The sequence below is a fragment of the Ptychodera flava genome, chromosome 15 (genome assembly GCF_041260155.1).
Source record: "Ptychodera flava strain L36383 chromosome 15, AS_Pfla_20210202, whole genome shotgun sequence".
NCBI lineage: Eukaryota > Metazoa > Hemichordata > Enteropneusta > Ptychoderidae > Ptychodera > Ptychodera flava.
In genome coordinates this window covers 8,792,537-8,814,164 of record NC_091942.1, presented here as the reverse complement: position 1 = coordinate 8,814,164, position 21,628 = coordinate 8,792,537, and the positions used below count along the sequence as shown (strand labels likewise).

Genomic DNA, 21,628 nt, shown 5'->3' with positions numbered 1-21,628 from the left:
TCAATCGCGATTCCTCCAGCCCCCCCACCATTTTTTTGAGCGCAGCCTTACTGTACACAAACAGATACAAAATTTAATTATGAACAAAACAACGCCGCTCTTTCTCACTTATTGTGTGATTTTCAAATTTTGTTTCAAGAATGCTATAAACTTTGTCTGATAAAAGCCATCGCATAATGAAAGGTGTCTAAGGTAAAAGGTTGATTTATTGATCCTATTTCTATACCTTGTATGCAGTTTGGACCTGAAAAACACTCAGGGCACATGCAAGTATAGTCATTGCAATTTCCCGGAATCTGTCTTGATATGCATGTGCCACCATTAGCACATGGGTTGTTCGGTGAACACGGGTCAATCGCTGTTAAGAGAGAAGGATTCATTTTTCAAATGTTGGGATAGATAACATGTTAGAACCACTTATGACTAAGACATTGCTGTCCCGTAAAGCAAATTTGGTAAATACACTGGAATGTTGTACAGTCACTACTTCTTTGAATACAGGTCCTCTGGTCACTGTATGGGTTATGTTGGCATTGATTGATTGGTAGCTTTTGGGAGATAAATTATTTTGAAACAAGCAAACATGACTGACACTCTCAGCATGTACAAAACATGCACATAATTGTTGGTGTGTTAAAATCTTTTTACTGATAAGTGATTTAGAGGCACGAAATAAATGAATTAGATATTATTTGCCCGGCTGCTCTTTCCTGGGAAAATAAAAAAGCTATGTCGAATGAACAAACATCCAACACATCACCCAGTAGAAGTGATAGTAAATGTCTAATTACACTAGCCAAAATGAGCTGTGCAAGTGTAAAAACTAATGTACAGGCCTGTGATGAAATACTTCATTTCATATGTCGACACATACATGTTTGGCAAACATTGCCAGTCCAGCAGGGTCCGCAAGAGCAACTATAGTGTGTACACGAGTTTGTTACTAGAAGGCATAACCCGCCATTCCGACATGGGCTGTTCACGCATGGATTTATCGCTGAAATGAAACATGAAACTCATTGTATAAATGTATTGATATCTTAATTTGTAGCAATATTCAAAACAGCAGTTTCATTTTATAAAAAATGCCATGAGTGTCTGCAAGGATATTCTTGTACTAAGATTTTTTACTCTTTCTAGGTCTGATGATTTATCCAAGCAAGACCGCTTTTATTTGTATTTAAATGTGAACCATTGTTATGTGGCGATGTTTGTACATAAACGGATACAATTATACTAAATTAAGCCGCTCTTTCTCACTTATTGTTTGATTTACAAATTTTGTTTCAATAATGCTATAAACTTTTTCTGATAAAAACCTTCACATAATGAAAGGTGTCTAGATTGAAAGTGGATTTCATGATCTTATTTCTATACCTTGTATGCAGTTTGGACCTGAAAAACACTCAGGACACACGCACGTATATTCATTACAATTTCCCGGAATCTGCCTTGGTATGCATGTGCCACCATTAGCACATGGGTTCGGTGAACACGGGTCAATCGCTGTTAAGAAAGAAGGATTCATTTTTATATATGCAGGAAGATAACATTTAATAAAATCTTATGACTCAGACATTACTGTTCCGTGAAGCAAATTTGGTAAATACACTGGAATGCTGTACAGTCACTACCACTTTGAATACAGGTCTCCTCGTTACTGTTTAGTTTAGGTTGGCATTGATCGACAGATATTGGAAAATGAACGTTTCTGAAAAAAGCAAACATGATCGTAATTCCCACTCTGTACAAGACATGCACATAATAGTTAGTGTGTCAAATATATTTCACTTATTAGTGAATGTAAAAGAGGCACGAAATTATGAAAAAAACTCACATTGTTGATTGTCAGAAAAATTTGTAATAGTAAGCGAATGCCTCTATGCATCTCCTTTTTAGATATTACTTGTATTTCTGCTCACTCCTGGAAACTAGAAAAGCTATGTCTAATTAACACACATCCTACTCACCACCAAGTAGAAGTGAGAGTAAATGTTTAAATATATTAGCCGAAACGAGCTGTGCAAGTGTAAAAACTAATGTACAGGCCTGTGATGAAATACTTCATTTCATATGTCGACACATACATGTTTGGCAAACATTGCCAGTCCAGCAGGGTCCGCAAGAGCAATTATAGTCTGTACACGAGTTTTGAACTGGTAGGCATAACCCGCCATTCCGACATGGGCTGTTCACGCATGGATTTATCGCTGAAATGAAACATAAAACTCATTGAATAAATGTACTGATATCTTAATTTGTAGCAATATTTAAAACAGCAGTTTCATTTTTCAAATGTTATGGCTATTGTCTGGAAGGATATTCTTGTGCTTCGGTTTTTACTGTTACTAGGCCTTATGGTTTTCCAGGCAAGACCGATTTTATTTGTATTTGAATGTGAACCACTATTATGTGAAGATTACTGTACACAAACAGATACAAATTTATATTAATTGTATAAAATAAAGTTGCCCTTTCTCACATATTGTGTGGTTTTCAAATTTGTTTAAAGAATGCTATAAACTTTGTCTGATAAAACCCTTCACATAATGAAAGGTGTCTCAAGTGAAAGGTTGACTTCATGATCTTATATCTGTACCTTGTATGCAGTTTGGACCTGAAAAACACTCAGGACACAGGCACATATATTCATTACAATTTCCGGAAATCTGCCTTGGTATGCATGTGCCACCATTAGCACATGGGTTCGGTGAACATTGGTCAATCGCTGTTAAGAAAGAAGGATTCATTTTTCATTCTGAATAAGCGATGAGGAGCTAAACGCAACTGGAAGAAAAGTGGAACACCGCCTTGAAACATGTCAAATCTATATAATTTCAAGTAACATAAGTGCTGAAAATTAAATATCCTAGCTTTGTATTATAGTGCATCCCGTATCAAACTCATTTCTTTTCAGTTGCTGTGAGATGCACATTACATTAAAATCTTATCTCTTAATAATGACAATAACCAGAAATAATTGCAGATTTTGACACTGAGTGCCCACTCATGTAAATCACTTATTTGTGATTAAAAAACTAGAGTTTGTGTGTATATGAATATGAATATGCATATGATCTTACATAAGTGTAAATACATCATAATTGACTTGCTGCTGTTGAACTTTTGAGAAAGTCAAAAGTAAAGCCCCCTGGCCACGTGTTTTCTGTACTCGAGCGGCATGCTAAGATATATGATTTTCCGTACTCTCCCAGTTTGTCCACCAAGCATGTGAATAGCTGTCTTTGGTCTTTGCCTATTGCCCTATAATGACGGGGACATCTTAGGGCAAATAGTAACACAGCCTCCCAGAGTCACCGCACTGGCCAACACTCCTGTCATTTTTTATTCATGTTCAGCTCCTGGCCTGCGAGTGTAGGGGCAGGCCGCAGCAGTGGGAACGAGGGGCTTCCCTGGCAGGGTCTCTTCACTCACAAGTCTGTGTATCTTGGTGGGAGGCCCTTCCATCTTGCAGGCCTCGCTTTTGTCCACTTTGGCGTTGAGGCCTTCATTATAGCCAAAACACATTTTGGCATACTGCTTCTCGTTGTTGAGGCCCACAACGATTCTGCCCATCAACTTGTTATTACATCGGTAAGCACCGAGTGGCTGTTCTTTCAACATAATTAGCCAGCTTTGTGGTTTCTGTAAAGACTGAGACATGCACCACGGTTCTTTAATTTTACATCTAAATCTTCTTGCACTTTAAACATGTATCTGTTTTTGTGTCGTGCATCAGCTTCGATACCCGATATTTGTTCAGATAATGTTGTTCTACATTGTCTTCTGGCTTTCGGAACACATATGTTAAGACCACTCTCTTAAAAAAGTCAGCCTTCTGGTATTCTAGCAGAAAACGGAGAATGGTGACGTATAGGAGCTCGCTTTTTAGCTCCAGCTGTGGATCGTTGAGAAGTTATTTCAGTGGCATTGTTGGAGCTGTTCTTTCATGAATTCTGCGGCACTTGCCATGAAACACCAGATGCAGTTGTCAATTTCCGCTAGTTGGGCTTGGAGCTCAAGTGTCAGCTCAGGGTATTCACCATCTGGGTTGGGGCTTCGTATTTTGTTTCTCTCGGCATACAGAAATTTGTGTTTGTAAGGGTTAGCTCGTCTTTGTAAACTACATATACGGCGTTGAGGTGATTCTTTTCGGAAATCCTGTCCTCGATTGCCTGTATCTTCTCTGCAATGCTGCTGGCGTCCTCTCTGAGCTCGGTCAGGTAACCTCGCAACCTATCAACGTCCTCAGGGGTCAGTCTATTGGCTTCTATTTCCAGATTGAGGAGTTCACCTTTATAGAAATTGTCTAGATTTCATCTAATTCCTCGTTGCGTGTCTTCGTCATACTTGGTCAGGGTAGCAAATTCGTTCATGTTGTTGGATAACGAGCGAACATTCGACAATGTAGTAGCAGGGAGAGAGAGTCTATTTCCACGTTCTTTCATCCTTTTCCTAATACCTACCTCGAACCTCTTTTTTTGCTTTCCCTCTTTGACTTTCTGTTGGTGTACTGTGACCAGTCAATATCGACAGGTGGTGCAGGAAGGTCACAGTTTCTAAAGCTTAATGGTTTAAGGATATGACGTGGTCGCCATGAGGGTATTGTATCGGTTTCCAGTGGTCGCATCAGCAGAATTAAATAACGAGTCCAATACTAGCATCAGAAACACTAAAATCATACACAAGCGACATTGTTATACAAGTTTTAGCGTAGAGATGGTCCACAGTAATAATTTCCAGTACACAAAAAATGAAAAAAACCCAGAAGCGAGTGACAAGAGGTCTGCACGTCGAGTTTTGCCTTATATCCAGAGAAAAAGTGAAAGACAAATCATTGAAGTCGATGAGCTTGCTCCCCTGATCTGTAATCGATGGCCTGATACTCGATGGCCTGATACTGCTGACATTGCTATCCTTCTTGAGGGCCATCTGAGGGGTTGCTAATGCCGTAGACCATTTCTTTGGTGACCTGGGCAGGATTTGCAGATAGTCTTTTAGAGAGGTGCAGGTGCCCACAGCCCGGCAATGGTGGTCGGCCTCGCTGCAGATTTGTTAGCCCAATCGAACGCATCGCAGCTGAGGATCACGTACTCCTTGACATTTATGAAATCCGCCCTCAAGTGGGTCTCTCTTCTTTTGTCCACAATCGTCTTTTGGAACCAAACAGGGCTGCAAAGCACTTGTTGATGCTAAAGTTGATCTTCCACTCTTTTACAAGTTCTAGGTAGACTCTGGCTGTTGGTCTTATTTTTGGGAAGAAGTTCTTGTCTGGCAGACTGATGCCCTCGGTTAGGGTATCGATGTTGTAGTTGCTAGGAAGCAGCGTCCTTTCTTTAAATGGCCCATTTGAAATCATTCGCTAACTTGCCAGCTGCTGTCTAGGAGCATAGGCATCAGACTGCTTTGACGGACCTGTCCAATGTCACTGGTATTGTTGGAACCAGGCAGGCAGCTGTTAACTCAACCCCTTTTGCCTTTTGCTTCAGCAGCACTGCCCAAATATTTGTTCTGTACGATGTCCCAACCTACGTGCTTGACCTCCTTCTACCCTAGTGAAGGCTGCGCCACCAGATCTCGCACCAGATGTGCCTCACATTTTGTTTTATGACTAATTTTATAAGATGTTTAAGCTGCAGGATCTTCGAGCGCAACTAGCAGCCAAATTCTAGGCCAGATCTCACGCTTATGAAAGGGACTCGCATTATCAACATCTGTCCTGATATTGTAGTTACAACGCTAATTGCATGGTTGGTCTGTTCTATGATGCAGAGAAAATGGTAATGGGGTTGCAACAAATACATTGTAGATGAATCCATCCTTCAACTGACGGAACACTTCTCATCGATTGCATCAAGCTGGGAAAAGAAAACCAGTTGATCAACTGCTCGAAGTTTCGCTCAAAGCAATGAAGAAACTCCGGCTTGGAGTTACCATCAGAAAAATAAGTGGGAATATTCGTGTCGACCTCTTTGGTGTGACACTGAACACATTTAGGTAGGACTCCTGAAACAGGACTCAACGAACATAGAAATCAGTACAAATACCCTCGTGCGAATCGTCCTGCTGGACGCCAAATACATCCCACAATTTCTGAGATATTCTGTTTCCATATAATTAGGCGCCTGTATGGAGAAACTGTGGATCCACAGGATGTGTCTCTCTCAGACCTCAAAGACGAAAATGACATGGAGAGAGCAAAGAAAAAACGGAACCATTGAAGGCCTTCGACCTTGTTTATCAATAAGATATTGGGCGTAAACCCTTTAAGCCAGATGTGCCTAGCAAGCCTGGCGCAGGCGAATGTGCCTGTAAACTACTATGACTCGGTGCCCCCTACTCCTTGTTCAAGCCACTCTTATGTCGGATGTTGCCTTGTGACAAATCTCTAAAAAAGGGAGGGGCCCGGTCGGCGTGCGTGATGGGAATTCGACGAATAAAACTTTTAAAATAAGGGTGGATGCCTTTATCTGCGAAAACCCGGAAAACCGATTTTTTAGGAAGCTCCCAAGTGAAAATCTCATTATTCTTTGAAACTCGATTGAAAATAAAAAAAGGAACTGGGAGCATTGGCGTGGGGGGCGGGTTAGAACGGTCCATAGGCGTTGCCTGCTGCTGATGGTTGGCTTTGTGTTACTAATACAAAATTCAGATTCTTTTTATTACATTTAAATTTCTATAGCTGTCTCAAATTAAGTGATTGTCTTTTCATGTCCTCGCTTCCTGAACTATTGCATTGCAAAAGCTTTGCCAAGTGCCATCAATCATTGCTCTCCCATTTTAAAACACCAGGGAAAATCACCATATTAAATTTCTTGCACATTTTAGGTGCCATGAAGGATACACTTCTGAAAACTTTGTTAAACACAAAGGAACACATATTCGGACAATAAAAATGCGACACTACTGCAACGATCAAAATTATTTCTTTAAATATATGATATTATTATCAAACCATTTATTAAAATAAATTACCATATACAAGTACTACCTCATATATACATCCTAAATAATTGTTTGTATCCCCTAGTACAAATCTCTTGTGGGGAAAAGTTCACAGTTCTTCCGATGTAAACAAGTTTAAAGGTCATGCTGTATTACCCCTGTGGACAAAGAAAGTAATATGAAATACCACTGAGAAAATTGTTTCGTGATTTTCTTTGGTTAGGTGTTAATTTGTAAAGACAATCTGACACTAGGACATTACAACAAATGCTTATTGTCTTTTGACCTCTATAGTACACGTGAAAAATACTAATGCACTGTGCCAATTGTTTACTTGCCGGCAGAACTTACCTGCAGTATATAACTGTCCTGAGTAACACTCTGGGCACTCACAGATGAAAGAGTTACAGAAGTTTCTACAAGTACCCCCATTCTGACATGGATTACTTGAACAAACATCCACAGCTGTCGACAAGAAAAGCAAGACAGGGAGTAAAGAACTGTAAGTCATGTATACATTTTATCAAAAAAAGGGATACGCAGTTGCTGACATTCAAAATGATCAACAAAGTCGATGCTCATGATCATAACAAATAATATTGTAAGATCTACAAAAGAACATCAATTATTGTTTAAAATTTTGTAATGAACATTCAAGTACTTTGTCATTCAAGAGTGACAACATCCTTCCTTACATATACCACACACAGCAGAGCTGACATGTATGATTCATAATGTACCCTTACCATAGCACCGACATACCAGGGTACTTGATAAAGGGCTTCTTAGAAATGGGTTGGGAGGGGATGTTCATTCTTGGGTGTGCACTAAAGGCAAGTCAATCGCTCCAACATGCTTGTAATGTAAATGTAGCATTTCGAACCATCAATATATTGCTTGATGACGGTTCTGTTAAAACTGTACGATTGATTATAGGAAGCAAACCTTTATAACATAAATTTGTTCGTGTGGTGTCCAATTACAAAACAGTCAATCGAAGATGTTAGATATACAGGCAAAACAGACGTGATCACGTTTATATAAATTTACAAATAACTTAATGTTCTCTGTCTCTTTGAGCATGCTTCCTCAACATCCAAACTTACTTACAGCTGTCGCAGAGGAAACCGGTAAAACAAGTTTGGCAGACACATGTGAAGTCACTACAGCTAGGACCAGTTGGTGTTTGAACTGCCTGACACACTGCTCCATTCCTGCACTGATTTGGCTGACATGGGTCAATTCCTGAAAATACAGAATTCATTATGGTATTATTAAATGTTTCTGCCTTTCAGAATTATAGTCGACCGATTTCAACGTATCCTTTACAATACGTGGAAATCTACCCAACCAAGGCTGGCCGTAAAAAGTGCATCTCATATATTGTAAGTGTACAAAAGGGGACTATATTAGACTTCTAGAATACAACTATATCAAGTATTACCCGTACCCCTTGCAACGATTGCTCAAGTAATGTAATGCAGCAAGGATGCTAGACCTTGATGAAATGCCAGAACAATTCCATTAATGAGATTCATAATCACAATTGTAATAGCAATACTTAATTGACTATTCAGCCTAGTAGCCTGTCCTCATATACTAACCATACTTAAAAGATAAGCAATGGTTTATGATCTTACAGCATTAAGAAGCAGTTCACACTTACTACATTATTGAGTTCAATCATTTCATGTTCCCCCATTTACCATGCTATTTGTTGCAATAGGGTTACTTTCATTAGTAATCTTGTCAGTCATTTGTAAGTCTGTATGTAATGATACAGTACATACATACACTTGTATCTGTTTGTTTCCCCTGAAGGGCAAATGGTCACTCGAAGAAATTTGTTTCCCAAAGGCCATAGGTAGGAGAAAAACATTATCTAAGAGATGCTCACAGAGCATGAACAAACATATGTTAGCTATAATCCCAATATGGACAGTCATATGTTTTGTAACACACTTTTTGATTTAACAGTTGCAAAACTGGGCCACAACTATTCACTGGTAACCAGTTCAGTGCAAAGTTACAGCGCAAAAATGATGCTTTTATTTGCCTGTAGATGAACGAATCACAACAAACATTGTGGGCATTGAGTTTTTTGAACTAGTCTTTCCCTCCCCATTCACATTTAAAACATGTTCGTTCACAACTCCAACTCAAGCTTAGAAATAATTATGGGGTTTAATGTGATGCTCTTGCCTGCCGGGAAGCTTGATCTTTGTATGATATGGCTCATTGCTGCTCGGCTACTCAGGAGCAATTATTGAGTTTGTAATGGTCAATGATACACTCCTACAGATATTGATCCGTGCCTGACCTTCTCATGCAGGAATGTAGGGAGTCAATGACGCAAATCTGTGATGTCTACACCTATGAATGTTCAGGCTGCTTCAAAGGAACGCAATGTTAGATATGTGAGTATCATCAAACTTGGGTGATCCAAATATCCTTTTTAGTATTTCCCTTATCCTCTAACCGCATACATACACATGCTCCTGTGACATTAAGTACTTCAAATTGTACAGCATTGCCAACATATGAATCAAAGGCCGTCACTAACATGAAAACACTGACACTCTGACGTACACTTCTCCGTATCCCAGAATTCTTACGCCTCACTACATTGATACCGAGACTGAAAAGATATTAAGTCCTTATACATGCTGTTGACAAGAGAAGTGCAATTCTGTAAATTATGTTCCAAGAATATAAGTCTCCCTTTATGAGGGCGATGATGTGCAAGAGATGTACATTTTGAAACTTTCAACACATCTTAAATAGAAGGTGTCCCCATGGCAACGGTGAACTCCTGAAAATACTTCGACTATGTGGTATTCTCTCTTAATCTTATGCTTTGAGTGAGACACAATCACATTCATTCGTGCAAAGCGATATTTGTATGACACTATTTTAGTAAGCAACTCTTTTTGCTTACACTGATGATCTAGCAGATCTTCTGAAAGTAGTGGATTCTGCCAACAGGTTTATGATCATTTACAGAGTATTATTTGTTCTTGTAGAGGTTGCTTTACCCGTACTACCTCCTAGCATATGTCAGCGTTTATTTGATTTTTTATATTTTCTCAATTTTCTTGTGCTTTATTTCAAGTGATTTCGTTATACTAGTATATCCTTTCCTTAACACAATTACCTAAGATGATTACAACCACTGTTTTACATATTTGATAGTCTTTAACTTATGAAAATCACACTATCTTGCTTTTAGCATGTTATGATGCGTATCAGCAGTAAGGTATTGTCCAGACACTACAAATAAAGGGTGCGGTTATTACTTCATGGAGATACCATTTCCAAGTTTTGGATCCGTGCTCACACAATCCGTGTCAGGACAACGGACAGTGTACTTCATTTGGCTGTACTGGCTACCATTGTAATTGTCAGTGTCCTGAGTGTTTCAGGGGAACAAACTGTGAAATCCGTAAATTATTTGGTAGATTCGTATTTATAACACACAGCATCTAAGTCACTTACTCAATGTGTCAGCCCTGAGTTTAAGTATTACGATTGTTCCTCACCCATAATCTGAGATAGTTATGCAAGCTTGCAGTGGTTATTTCTCTTTTATTTAGTAATGTACAACATTTTATTATCGATTGTTTCTTTCGCCTAAACTTAAAAAGCTAGTAAATATTTCGCAATGAATCATACCTGTTCCATATGTCAGCGCAAAGATAGATAGACTTGGAGTAAAGACGATACGAAAGGCATGATAAAATGTGAAAATCAGTTGACAAAAAAGCGGCAAACATATATTTAAGTTACTGCTGAATACATTTAATTGAATACATATAATAACAAATACAGAATAAGTACAGTTTTACATACGATCGATCGATCGTTGGCCCAGAGTAACAGGCTTGACAGGCACATGTATAGGCTGTGCAAGATCCTACACTTCGGAAGCAGGTGCCACCGTTTTGACATGGGTTTGGTTGGCATTGATTCATTACTGTGAAAATAACGAGGTAAAGTTTTGTATAGATAAGATGGGACGAGCAGTTTATTGTAGCATCCTGGCTGTAAAATCTATACATTCAGTTAGATATCCCTTTGGCATGTTGTTAGACATGCCTTTGGCGTGGAATACTACTATATTGTTCCCGTTTAATAATGCACCACAGGTTGAAACATGTTGTGCAACACACTGAAAACGCAGTTTTAGAATATAACACCGATAATTTTGTATATGTTTTGCTATTATTTCGGGTTAATATAACGAAAAAAGTCTTTGAGAAAGGTCAAAGATTTATACAAATTTTGTATTTTTTGGGTTGACTTGCAGTTTTTTAGAAGCTGTAATAAATCTGGTCGGCAGAATCTTACTAATATAATTGAATAATACAAACAAGTTTCCTAACTAGTTGTGAAAAGTGACAATAGACTAATCAGATATAACCTTCCAAACACGCTTCAATTCAGCAGTATCTTTTAAGTGTTGATATGTAAATGCCCGAGTCATTATAGACAGTGGGCATCTTTTGAATAGTGAGTCAAAGCTCGTTTAGCAATTTCACAATTATTTACCTTGTACTGCAGCTTGTATAGGAAATATTTTTACATCAACAAGTACGTTAGCTGCTTGTAATATAGGAAGGCATCTTCATTTTCAACTATTATGACAACGTATTTTAATGTAAATGGATTTACAACTTCATAAGACCACATTAACGCTAATATTGTTCTCCCTTTTAATTATTTATATTAAAGGCTCTGTAAGAATACGAGAAGAGCCTCGCACAAAGTTCTTTCATTTCGTTTTTAACCTTGATGAACATGCAGTTCTATTTTGTCTTTTCTAGAAACCGTAAACTTTGATTCTCTAGTTACAGACATCACACATAACTTCATAACATTCTCTGCATGTACTTGTGAACGCAGTGGGTGATCCCTGATTTGCAGTGCAGAATCCCTAATGGCAGGGCTTTTATGTGCAATGATCGATCACTATCGATGAAAATATATACTTTTATGATGCATAATATTGAAGAAAAGAAAATGAAAACCCATGGCAACTAAAAGTTGAAAAAACCCGATGTTAATGTTATCGGATGTAGTGAATATTTTTGCTGACATTTATGATGGCTCGGTTAGTGAAACATTACTTGTCGTTAACTACCTTTTATTCCCACTTATACTCAAAGTTTCCAATTCCATCTCTTCCAGTTGCCTTACCGACCAAGATTTTTCACATCATGACAAATCATTATCAACCTAAAACCTATCAGTGAAAGTACCAGTTGTATGCGTATCTTGTAAAATATGAACTTCTTAGGAAAATACATATCTCTATTGTCATTTTGGTTCGACGTACAGTGCCTAAATCAGAATTAGAACTTACACGTTTCACAGTTAGTACCAGTGTAGCACTGCAGACAGTGGCACTGATAGTATGAACACTGACTTCCAGGAGTTGTGCAGATACCAGCATTCTGGCAGGGATTGCTGTTAAAAGGATCCACACCTGTTGTGAATATGATAACAACATTATTAATTAAACAAAAGAAAACATTTCCCACGCGTCGAATATTGAAAGTCAGTGGTTCATGCTATTCAATAATATTATTTCAATTATTTGGCAGGTACAAAAATCTTAAACCTACAGTAACGATTCAGTCTCAGAAAAGAAGAAAGAGGTAAAATAAATTGAGGTAAAAGTACAACATGTAGTCACACTTTTAAGTAAAATGTGTTGTACTTTTCTGGAAACACTGGGACATTGAAAAACTAAAATGAAACCAAGTTTGACATGGATGATAACGGAAATGTAAAATTTTGGACATGAAAATACAGCATTTGAATATATTTAAACCCACATTTTTGCAATGTTTACAGGATGAAAGGTCTGTTACATACCAATGTTACCTTTCTCTTAACAGAACAATTTTGTGGAAACAATGATATGTTCAATATGATATGTTTAAGTATGCACATTACTAAAGTATTAGAGGTAATGTCCAATACATTTATACTCACGTATTTCACAGGTCTGGCCAGTGTAACAGCATTGACAGCTGCAGCGAAATGCTTCACAGGTTTGTTGCAAACATATTCCGTCATTTTGGCAAGGGTTTGGCTGGCATGGATTCATCACTGTAAACATATGAGATAGAACGACTTCTCCCAATGTGACTCTTCCAATTATAATGTACACATAAAGTTTAGGGCAATTCAATATTTCTACGTCTCTAAAAACTTATAACTATCCGACAGAGTTTCTAGTAATTCAAAGCCCGGAATAAAATTTTTGATTCCAAATTTTGCCCTTATTGAAAAGAGAGACATGACAATAATATATAGATCACCTTGTGTAAGATTCTCGAACTTTCCGATATATGATAAAGACATACATGTAAATCTGCAATCTGGCTTTAAGGGTGGTACTCCAAGTCTATCTTTTTGTAAAAGAGAAATAGCAGCAGTTCCACAAAGATAGAAAGTCAAAGGGTTGTAAAGGAAGTGCATTATAAAGTGTTTATGCCATGCCCAAACAACAAAATGTAAAGTCACTCTTTGGGTCTAGAAGTTAGCTTACGTCACTGCCTTGCATTGCGTATCGCCCCTATATCCAGAAAAAAGGAAAGTAAAAGTTAGTTCCTTTTGGTCAATATGCAAATACCGCTGCTTAGCTCGGGTGCGAAGTGCCCCTGATCACCTGCCATGAAAAAGGAGTCAAATGTCGCCATTTGCGCACATCTTCCGAACTGACACAATATGCAATCCATAGACAGGTCCCCTAGCTGAGTTTTTGACGGGAAAAAATAAAACTTATGAAATTATGACATAGGCCCTTTAACTTACACTGTTCACAAACGGTACCAGTGAAGCAGCCAGGACAGGTGCATGTGAACATAGAACACTGGCTCGGAGGGTCTGCTGGTATGCAAAGTCCACCACTTTGGCACGGATTTGGCTGACATGGGTCCATCACTGCAGGTCAGTATAGTTTGAAATATTTCATTATTAGAACCCACATAGCATTCTCAAATGTAATCATTCAGAATGAATAACATGCATACACAATCGTTAAATCTCGAATTATTGGAACAATCAATAATTCTTTGTGTGTGTGTATATATATATATATATATATATATATATATATATATATATATATATATATATATATATATATATATATATATATATATATATATATATATATGTAAAATCACTCTTTGGGTCTAGAAATTAGATTACGTTACTCAGATACGGACACATCACTCGAATACGACGCGGTATCGCCCAAACTTCTTGTAATAGCCCCATAATATTATTTCTGGTTCTGGTTTGCAGTTTAGTCATTTTTAGCCTCATTAAACACTTTCTTAATGAGGTCATGTGACCAGTATTTTGGTGCACGTGTTATACTACAGTTACAAAAATATCTTGTAATTGTAGACAAACTTTGATAAAATCAACTGCCAAATGGTATTGAACAGGATGCCTTGACCGGTCTGACGCCTATTAAAGGATCCTGTGTGAAATTCTTCACTTCTGGGTGAGGACAAGAAAATCTGGGCAAAACTTAACATAATAAATCAACTTTTTATTTCAAAATTTACGGTCATGGGACTGCAAAATCTGATTTAGAAATGGGATATGATAAAGTATCGGTACTAGCTCTCCCTAAAAGGGATTTTATTCTTGATGGTATCAAGAATGGCTATCATATAACTGATTTTAATAGAAAGGTTGCCCATGTAGAGGTAGAAAACTATGGTTCCGCCACTTACCCTGTTAATAATAAAGCAGTTGAGAAACAAATTTTGACTGAAATTCGTGAAAGGAGTTATATTGTAACGACCAATAAAATTCACATTATTAGTGCAGTAGGCTCAGTCCCACGTTGATTTGAATTTTGTGAATAGGTCAGTCCGCATCCACCCATCCAAGTCATGTTCACTGGTCTAAAGTGGACCCTTTGCAAATCAAAGGAGCCAACATACATGTAATGACACAAGGTTACCTTTGGAAAAATAGAGCGCCTATAATTTTTCACTGAAGCAGTTCGGGGATACTTGAACAGAAGGGTATCTACACTTGGTTGTTTACTTAGATGACTTTTTAATTAAATTGAAGATTCAAATCAGGAATGTCAGCAGGCATTAAAAATTCTTATAAAAATCATACGTAAGCTTTGGTTTGCCATTGCAAGGCAAAAAGCAGAGAGCCCAACTCCGCGTATATTTTTCCTTGGAGTACTAATTGACACCGTTAATCTTACACTGCCTCTGCCGCAAGCGAAATCGCATGAATTGTTTCACCTGCTCTTGAAGTTTCAGCATACGAAACGTGTTTCTCGTCGCGAATTGCGATCCATGGCTTGGAAGCTGAACTAGGCCTGCGAAGTTATTCAAGGGGCAGAACTTTCCTCAGGAGCATAACAGAGCCTAAGTTCGACGGACCGACACACAAAATGCCCTTATCCAGTGAATTATTTGCAGATTTAAATTGGTGGATTCCATTGTTGGAAGCTGTTAGATTCAGTACCTATTACGGATGTCCATAGTGATTCATCAAACAAAGCTGCTGGTGCCTTCTTTAGTAATGACTGTTGAATTTACCTTAGTCAGAGTGGTCAGGGTGCTTAAATTTGCATATTAACCACAGAGAAGCACTAGTCCTTATTATAGCAGCTTACAAGTGGGTCCCATACTGGACCAACCATAATGTTGTCCCTCATGCAGACAATTTGAAAGCAATGCATATAATTAAAGAGGCACATTGAAGAATCATGCATTCCTGCATTCTCTGCATTCTCTTCTTGACCCGGGAGGACTTTACTATCCCATATGTACGTACAACTGTTTGTCAGCCCATGTCTAAATTTGCTTTGCTGACCCTCATTCCACAGATCCAGAGATCGAACAGTTGGCAACGCAGTTTGACATGGAAGTTGCCAGGTACTGGTCCAGTGCCGTTGCAATGAGTACGAAACGTACTTAAAGCACTCACTGGAAGTAATATTTAGAGTTTTGTATTTTGATGGGTTATCCACCTGTCTCAGCAAACTCTGTAATGGTGTACACATATGCAGCTTACCTTGCTCGCCGCCTAAAATTTTCTTCTATTAAACAGTATTAAGTATTGTTCGCATTCTGCATATAGAGTATGGTTTTGCGACCCTTTGCAAGGCAATTGAGTTTTGACTCTACTTTGGGCGTTTCTGGAGAGAAAGGCACAGTAGTTTCCATTAATCTACCCATTACTCCAACTTTGTTGCTTGCAATTTTCCATCAGTTAGATCTTTGCAATGCATGTGATGCAGTGTTTTGCAGCATGTTTAGAAGGGTTTTTGGCCTCCTCAGGCATTCATATTTTTCTGAAAGGCTTTGATAGTAAAAAACATTTCACACTTGCAGCTTTTCAAGTCTATCATTGGGGCTTGTCTGTTACCTTGTATTTGACGAAAACATTTCAGACAATTGACCGTGTTTGGTAACTTCCTACAATTCTAAGGCATCCGCTTGCCCCGTTTCGGTTGTATTACGTGCATTTCGCTGTTCACCGAGTGCTCCTAGTGGTTGGCCTGCCTTTGTGGTGACCACTTATGATAGCTCATTTACTCACTTGTTGCCTACCAATTTTAATGCCACACTTCAAAATCACTTGAAAATTTCAGGGGTACCACTCAGCTTTGTAAGCTCACAGTCTACGTAGGGGGGGGGGGGTTCCTGGGCTTTACACTGTGGTATTTCAGTGATGTCATTAAAATCATGGTTGATTGAAAAGTTATGCTTATTCACAGTACTTTACTTTACCATCGACATTCAACGCTAACTCTGTACTTTTGTTTGCTAAATGTGTAAATGTCTACTCGGTCTAATGTTTGTAGTTTGGGGCAGTAGATGGTCAGTTAAGAAGTAGTAGTAGATAGTTAATAAAAGCCTCCTATGCACCAACTTGGATATGTCTGTGACTAGGTGATTAAAGTATAGCTCTTTGACCAGTGTTTAAATCGCGCTATCTCAGATGGTCATATGACCAATTGCAAACAATCAGCTTTTTTCTCTATGCGACCTCGTGGCTTGCCACCTTTTTCTCACAATGTTTTGTCATAGCTACGGCTGCTGGTGTTTTTAATGCTCCCACCCGCCTCTGTTATACTGACGTTTTGAGCTGACATTGACCTCGCTATTGTACTGTTTTTCTGTTAATATCTGCTATTTCTGTATTTCTTTTATCAAGGGGCAGTAGATTTTTAGTTTTATAGTAGTAGATAGTGAATCAAGCATCCTTTGCACCAAACTTGGATATGTCTGTGACTGGATGATTTAAATAATGTAAGTCAAAAATTTGAAAACATGTAAAAATAATGATAAACGTGTAATGTTGGCGCCCATTTTGAAAAATAAATCAGGTCACAGGGCCAGTATTTGCATGTTGTTTTTGGGACAAGTGTGTCATTGTATTTCAAAACATATACACTTATATGAGAAATATTTCACAATTTGAGGTGCCAGATGTGATGTAACATTATGCTTTTACCTACCTGACCCGTATACAGGGCCTTTGTTACATTACACTTCGTAGGTCAGAACGATATAAAATATCAGTGTTTCTTCACAATTTTTGTTACAATTGTATATCAGTCTATGCCGATTTGACAGAATTCAATGGTTAAATAATGGAAATTGATGAATTAATGAGGAAATGAAAATTAACAAATATGTTGAAAAAAACGCAATTTTTATACACTGTGACCATTCCAAGTACTAAAAAGGTAACACAACCATAATTTGCATATTATTGGTGATTTCAAAAACATATGGATATTGGGGACAGTCTTTGATAATTTCAGAAGTCAGACGTCATGCTACACGGTACTTCCAAATGTGAACTCCATCACAGGGCCTTCGATTAATCATGTCTCCGACAGCACGAGAGTATTGAATCAACTCTTTCACCAAAACTTTTGTTATTTTCCTTAAATTCTTGTTCATAACTAAAATATAGTAATCTCTTTCAACTTCATATGAACTTCATCTGACTTTTCCCTATAACTGATATAGTAATATCAAACGGTAAAGCATCGATTTTATCTGGTTTCGCCGTTGCTCTAATTTCCATTTTCAACAGGAATATAGACTTACTTTCTGTAGACAATGTTCCATGAAAAATCACCTACAGGAGCAGGTAAATAGTGTGCGCGACCCTTGGTTGGAATGCAGAAGCCATCATTTTGACAGAGGTTTGGTTGGCATTGATTTAGCCCATAGAAGATAATATAGATTGATTTCTTGGTGCCTTATGGGCAATATGTATATATTAACAGTGGCATCCAAATATATTTTGATGATATTCCTCCCTAAATTTGAGAGAAACCTCTTTATATATTTTTTTACATTTTGTAGATTAGTGAATAACAAAATTGTTGGCATGAACATTTTACAATATTTTATTTTTAAAAAGCACAATTATTTATTTTCTTTATTTTACTATTGATCGCGAAATAGCTTGAGTCATCAAACAGTATATAGGACTGAAGAGTCATGACGATACGTAGTATAGTCACTAGAGAGTTATTCCTGGTAAAATGAGGGTGATATTAATGTAAATAAGGGATCTTTGTTTAGAAACTTAGAGCTTGCTAAGGGAAGCGCTAAACAATTTCGTGTTGGTTCCACATCGGCGATTGACTTTACATATACTCTCTGACACAGGAAAGGTCGTGATAATGGCTTGTTAGAAAGTTACTTTCTGTACATCAGATATAGGTTTAACATACGGTATAAGCAAAATGATTCATTGAGCTTACTGAGTTCACATATATTTCCAGTAAAACATGACGGGCAAGTACAAAGGTAATCTTCACAACCCTGGGAAATGCAAGTCCCGCCGTTTAGGCATGGGCTTGGTGTGCAAGGATCCATCACTGAAATTAAAAGTGAATAAACTTTGGTGAGTAGCCAGTCTCTCAGTACACCGAACATGACCACGAAGCTTTAATACAGTCACTTCGCATTAGCCTTCTCAAAATATGGAAAGGGTCACGACTATAATTTTTTTTCACGAAATAGGTCTTCCTTGTCATACTTCGATCTCCCCTTAATAATCTCAGATTTGTGGTCTGACAGACACCCGTGAGAAAATTTCACTTTAAATTGAGCACTGTGTATTACTACTGAAAATAACGAATAAAAGGAAGGAAGGGGAATATATGACAATTAAAATATTGTAAGTGTGCTAACGCTGTTCACAAAAGTACCCGGTTAACATCCCTGACAGACACAACTGAACAATGTACATAGGATCTGAGGCTGACAGAGTCCGTTGTTTTGGCACGGATTAGGCTGACACTGATTGAGGACTATTTCAAAGTATGAAGTGAGGAGAAAGAATTTACTTTTACCACCTATGATTTAGTGCAAAAATAAAGCACTTAAGAAAGATGTACAATTATAGCAGACTATATTAAGCAATTTCTAATATGACTTATCACATAGTACTTGCACCTTTTTTGTAGTCGAGGTTAAGTATGGTGCAGAAAGTAGGGGAATCATTAAAAAATATTTCAAACCATAATATACTTAATGCTTTACGGTAAAATGATCAGTGCAGAGAAATATTTACACCATAATGACAGGCTAAACAATATCCTTGCTCTAGAGTTCGTAATAAGATTAAAGACATTTTATTCACAATCTGTGCCCGAGTTCATTTTTTCTCTTTTTACATTTCCGTACTTTAGGCTTTACAAACAAAACGAACTATGAAAACCGCTTTCTAGGTTTTAATAGGCTTTATATTGAGATTTGACATACATCCATTCTGTGTACATATTTTGGGCACGTTCTGCAAAAGGTATAATCCTTGCTTCGATGGTGGTACCTGCAGGGGTGCCACTACCGCACCAGAAAACTGTGGTGACTACATCTGCACATGCCCAGATACTACACTGGTATTGTTTCCAGCGTGAGTTAACTCTTCTGCACACTGTTCAGACTGCCTCACGTGACTTTGGCCGCCATATTGGTTTTCGAAAAATACCAATATTTAAAAATCTTCTTCTCCAGAACCAATACACCGATTGAACTGAAATTTCACATGTATCATCTACATGTGAGGTCTTTCAAGTTTGCGAAAGAAATTTGGGTGGGTCACAAGGTTTGGCCGCCATCTTGGATTTGTGAAAATCGCAATTTAATCTTTAAAAATCTTCTCCAGAAACAATACAGCGATTGAACTAAAATTTTACTCGTGTCATCCTTGATGCAAGCTCTCCTAAGTTTGCGAAAGTCAATTTGATCGGTTTGGCCGCCGTATTGGATTTTGCAAAATTTGCAATTTACCGGTTATCTTTAAAACTCTGATTGAACTGAAATTTTACTTGTGTCATCCTTAGTGTGAGCTCTTTGAAGTTTGTGAAAGGCAACTTGATAGTTCATGTGGTTTTGGCCGCCATATTGTATTATGCGAGCATCGCAATCTTTAAAAATCTTCAACTCCAGAACCAATACACTTATGGAGGTGAAATTTTACTCGTGTCATCCTTAGTGTGAGCTCTTCTTAGTTTGCAAGAGGCATTTGGATTGGCCGAGTAGTTTGGCCGCCATATTGATTTTTGTGTAAAACATGCGATTACGAGTGAAACCTATAGTAACTATGAGACAGTGAACGAAACCCTTTTGTACAAGAAGCAAAAGACATTTCCAAACTCAATTTCATATAATATCATCAGTGCAAGAATTTAAAACGATGTTAATTGCTTGGGCCCCGCCAACGCTGCTTGCAGCTTCAATTTAAATTGTTTTTATGCAGGTATCAACCAGTGTAAAGCAAATCCTTGCCTCAATGGTGGTTATTGCCAACCCACACCAGGATCTTGCACAGATCTTACCTGCGTATGCAGCAACTGTTACACTGGACAAAGATGTGAAATATTTTCATTTTTTATACTTGTTTTGATCATAGTTTTTCTTGCTGTATCGATCACATTTTAACCAAATGAGTGTTTCGCTCTTCTTTAGAGAAGTAAAACACATCGTGTGTAACCAACAGCAGCTGTTGTCGGCAAGTTGTCAACATTTTGGTATACAGAACTTCTACTTACAAATTCCTGATTGAATTCTTTGATTTTTGTTATCAATCTTCATAGACATGTATCTTAATTCACATTCTTTACGTGAAATTTGATACATGTCTGTGTTGTATGAAATTGCACTGACCGCAGTCATAGCCTGAGAAGCAGTCTTGACATACACGCATGAATGTAGAACAACTTTCAGCTGTTGGTACACACTTTCCACTCTTTGACATGGATTGGACAAACACTGGTTGATAGCTATGATAGATTTTGTAAATTTAAAAACATTTATGAAATGATAAAAAATGAAAACACAGTTAACACGATTGGAACTAATTTGGGAAAATTGGATGAGAGTAAATATTAGGAAAATGTAACGAAATCGACATTTTTTCAGCTGAAATTTTACAAAACGATGGAATTATAGTGTAAAATTTGAAATATTGTTCTCATCGAGCAGAACAACGAAAGCACAACGATTATTGCATACCCCTTTCATCGGATTCATTTTCATGAAATAAGTTCATTTTTGTGTAAATGTACTAAAGAAATGAGACAAAATGCTTAAAATTTCTCTACTTGACGACTTTTGAGTCAGGGCACTTTTGAAATGCCCCTGACTTTTTCGTGAAT

General features: G+C 37.8%; 2 protein-coding genes across 2 annotated transcripts in view; both read right to left on the bottom strand.

The window, feature by feature from the left end:
* Positions 1–21,628, bottom strand: part of LOC139152237 (neurogenic locus notch homolog protein 1-like) — a 191,826-nt gene that overhangs the window by 34,272 nt on the left and 135,926 nt on the right. The window lies entirely within an intron of this gene.
* On the bottom strand, positions 1,384–8,184 carry LOC139151087 (uncharacterized). The gene is made up of 5 exons (XM_070723625.1): positions 8,056–8,184; positions 7,297–7,410; positions 2,600–2,728; positions 2,088–2,210; positions 1,384–1,506 (listed from the first exon to the last, which is right to left on the bottom strand). Exons 1-4 carry the CDS (start codon positions 8,155–8,157, stop codon positions 2,205–2,207), a joined length of 351 nt encoding a protein of 116 aa, XP_070579726.1. The 5' UTR covers positions 8,158–8,184; the 3' UTR covers positions 1,384–1,506; positions 2,088–2,204.

What these genes read in the sequence shown, in the direction of transcription:
- LOC139151087 (XM_070723625.1), bottom strand. Translation starts at nt 8,157, where the DNA reads ATGGAGCAGTGTGTCAGGCAGTTCAAACACCAACTGGTCCTAGCTGTA. An exon ending in CGGTTTCCTCTGCGACAGCT is followed by an intron (nt 7,411 to 8,055) that starts GTAAGTAAGTTT and finishes TCTTGTCGACAG; the next exon opens with CTGTGGATGTTTGTTCAAGT. An exon ending in AGGACAGTTATATACTGCAG is followed by an intron (nt 2,729 to 7,296) that starts GTAAGTTCTGCC and finishes CTTTCTTAACAG; the next exon opens with CGATTGACCAATGTTCACCG.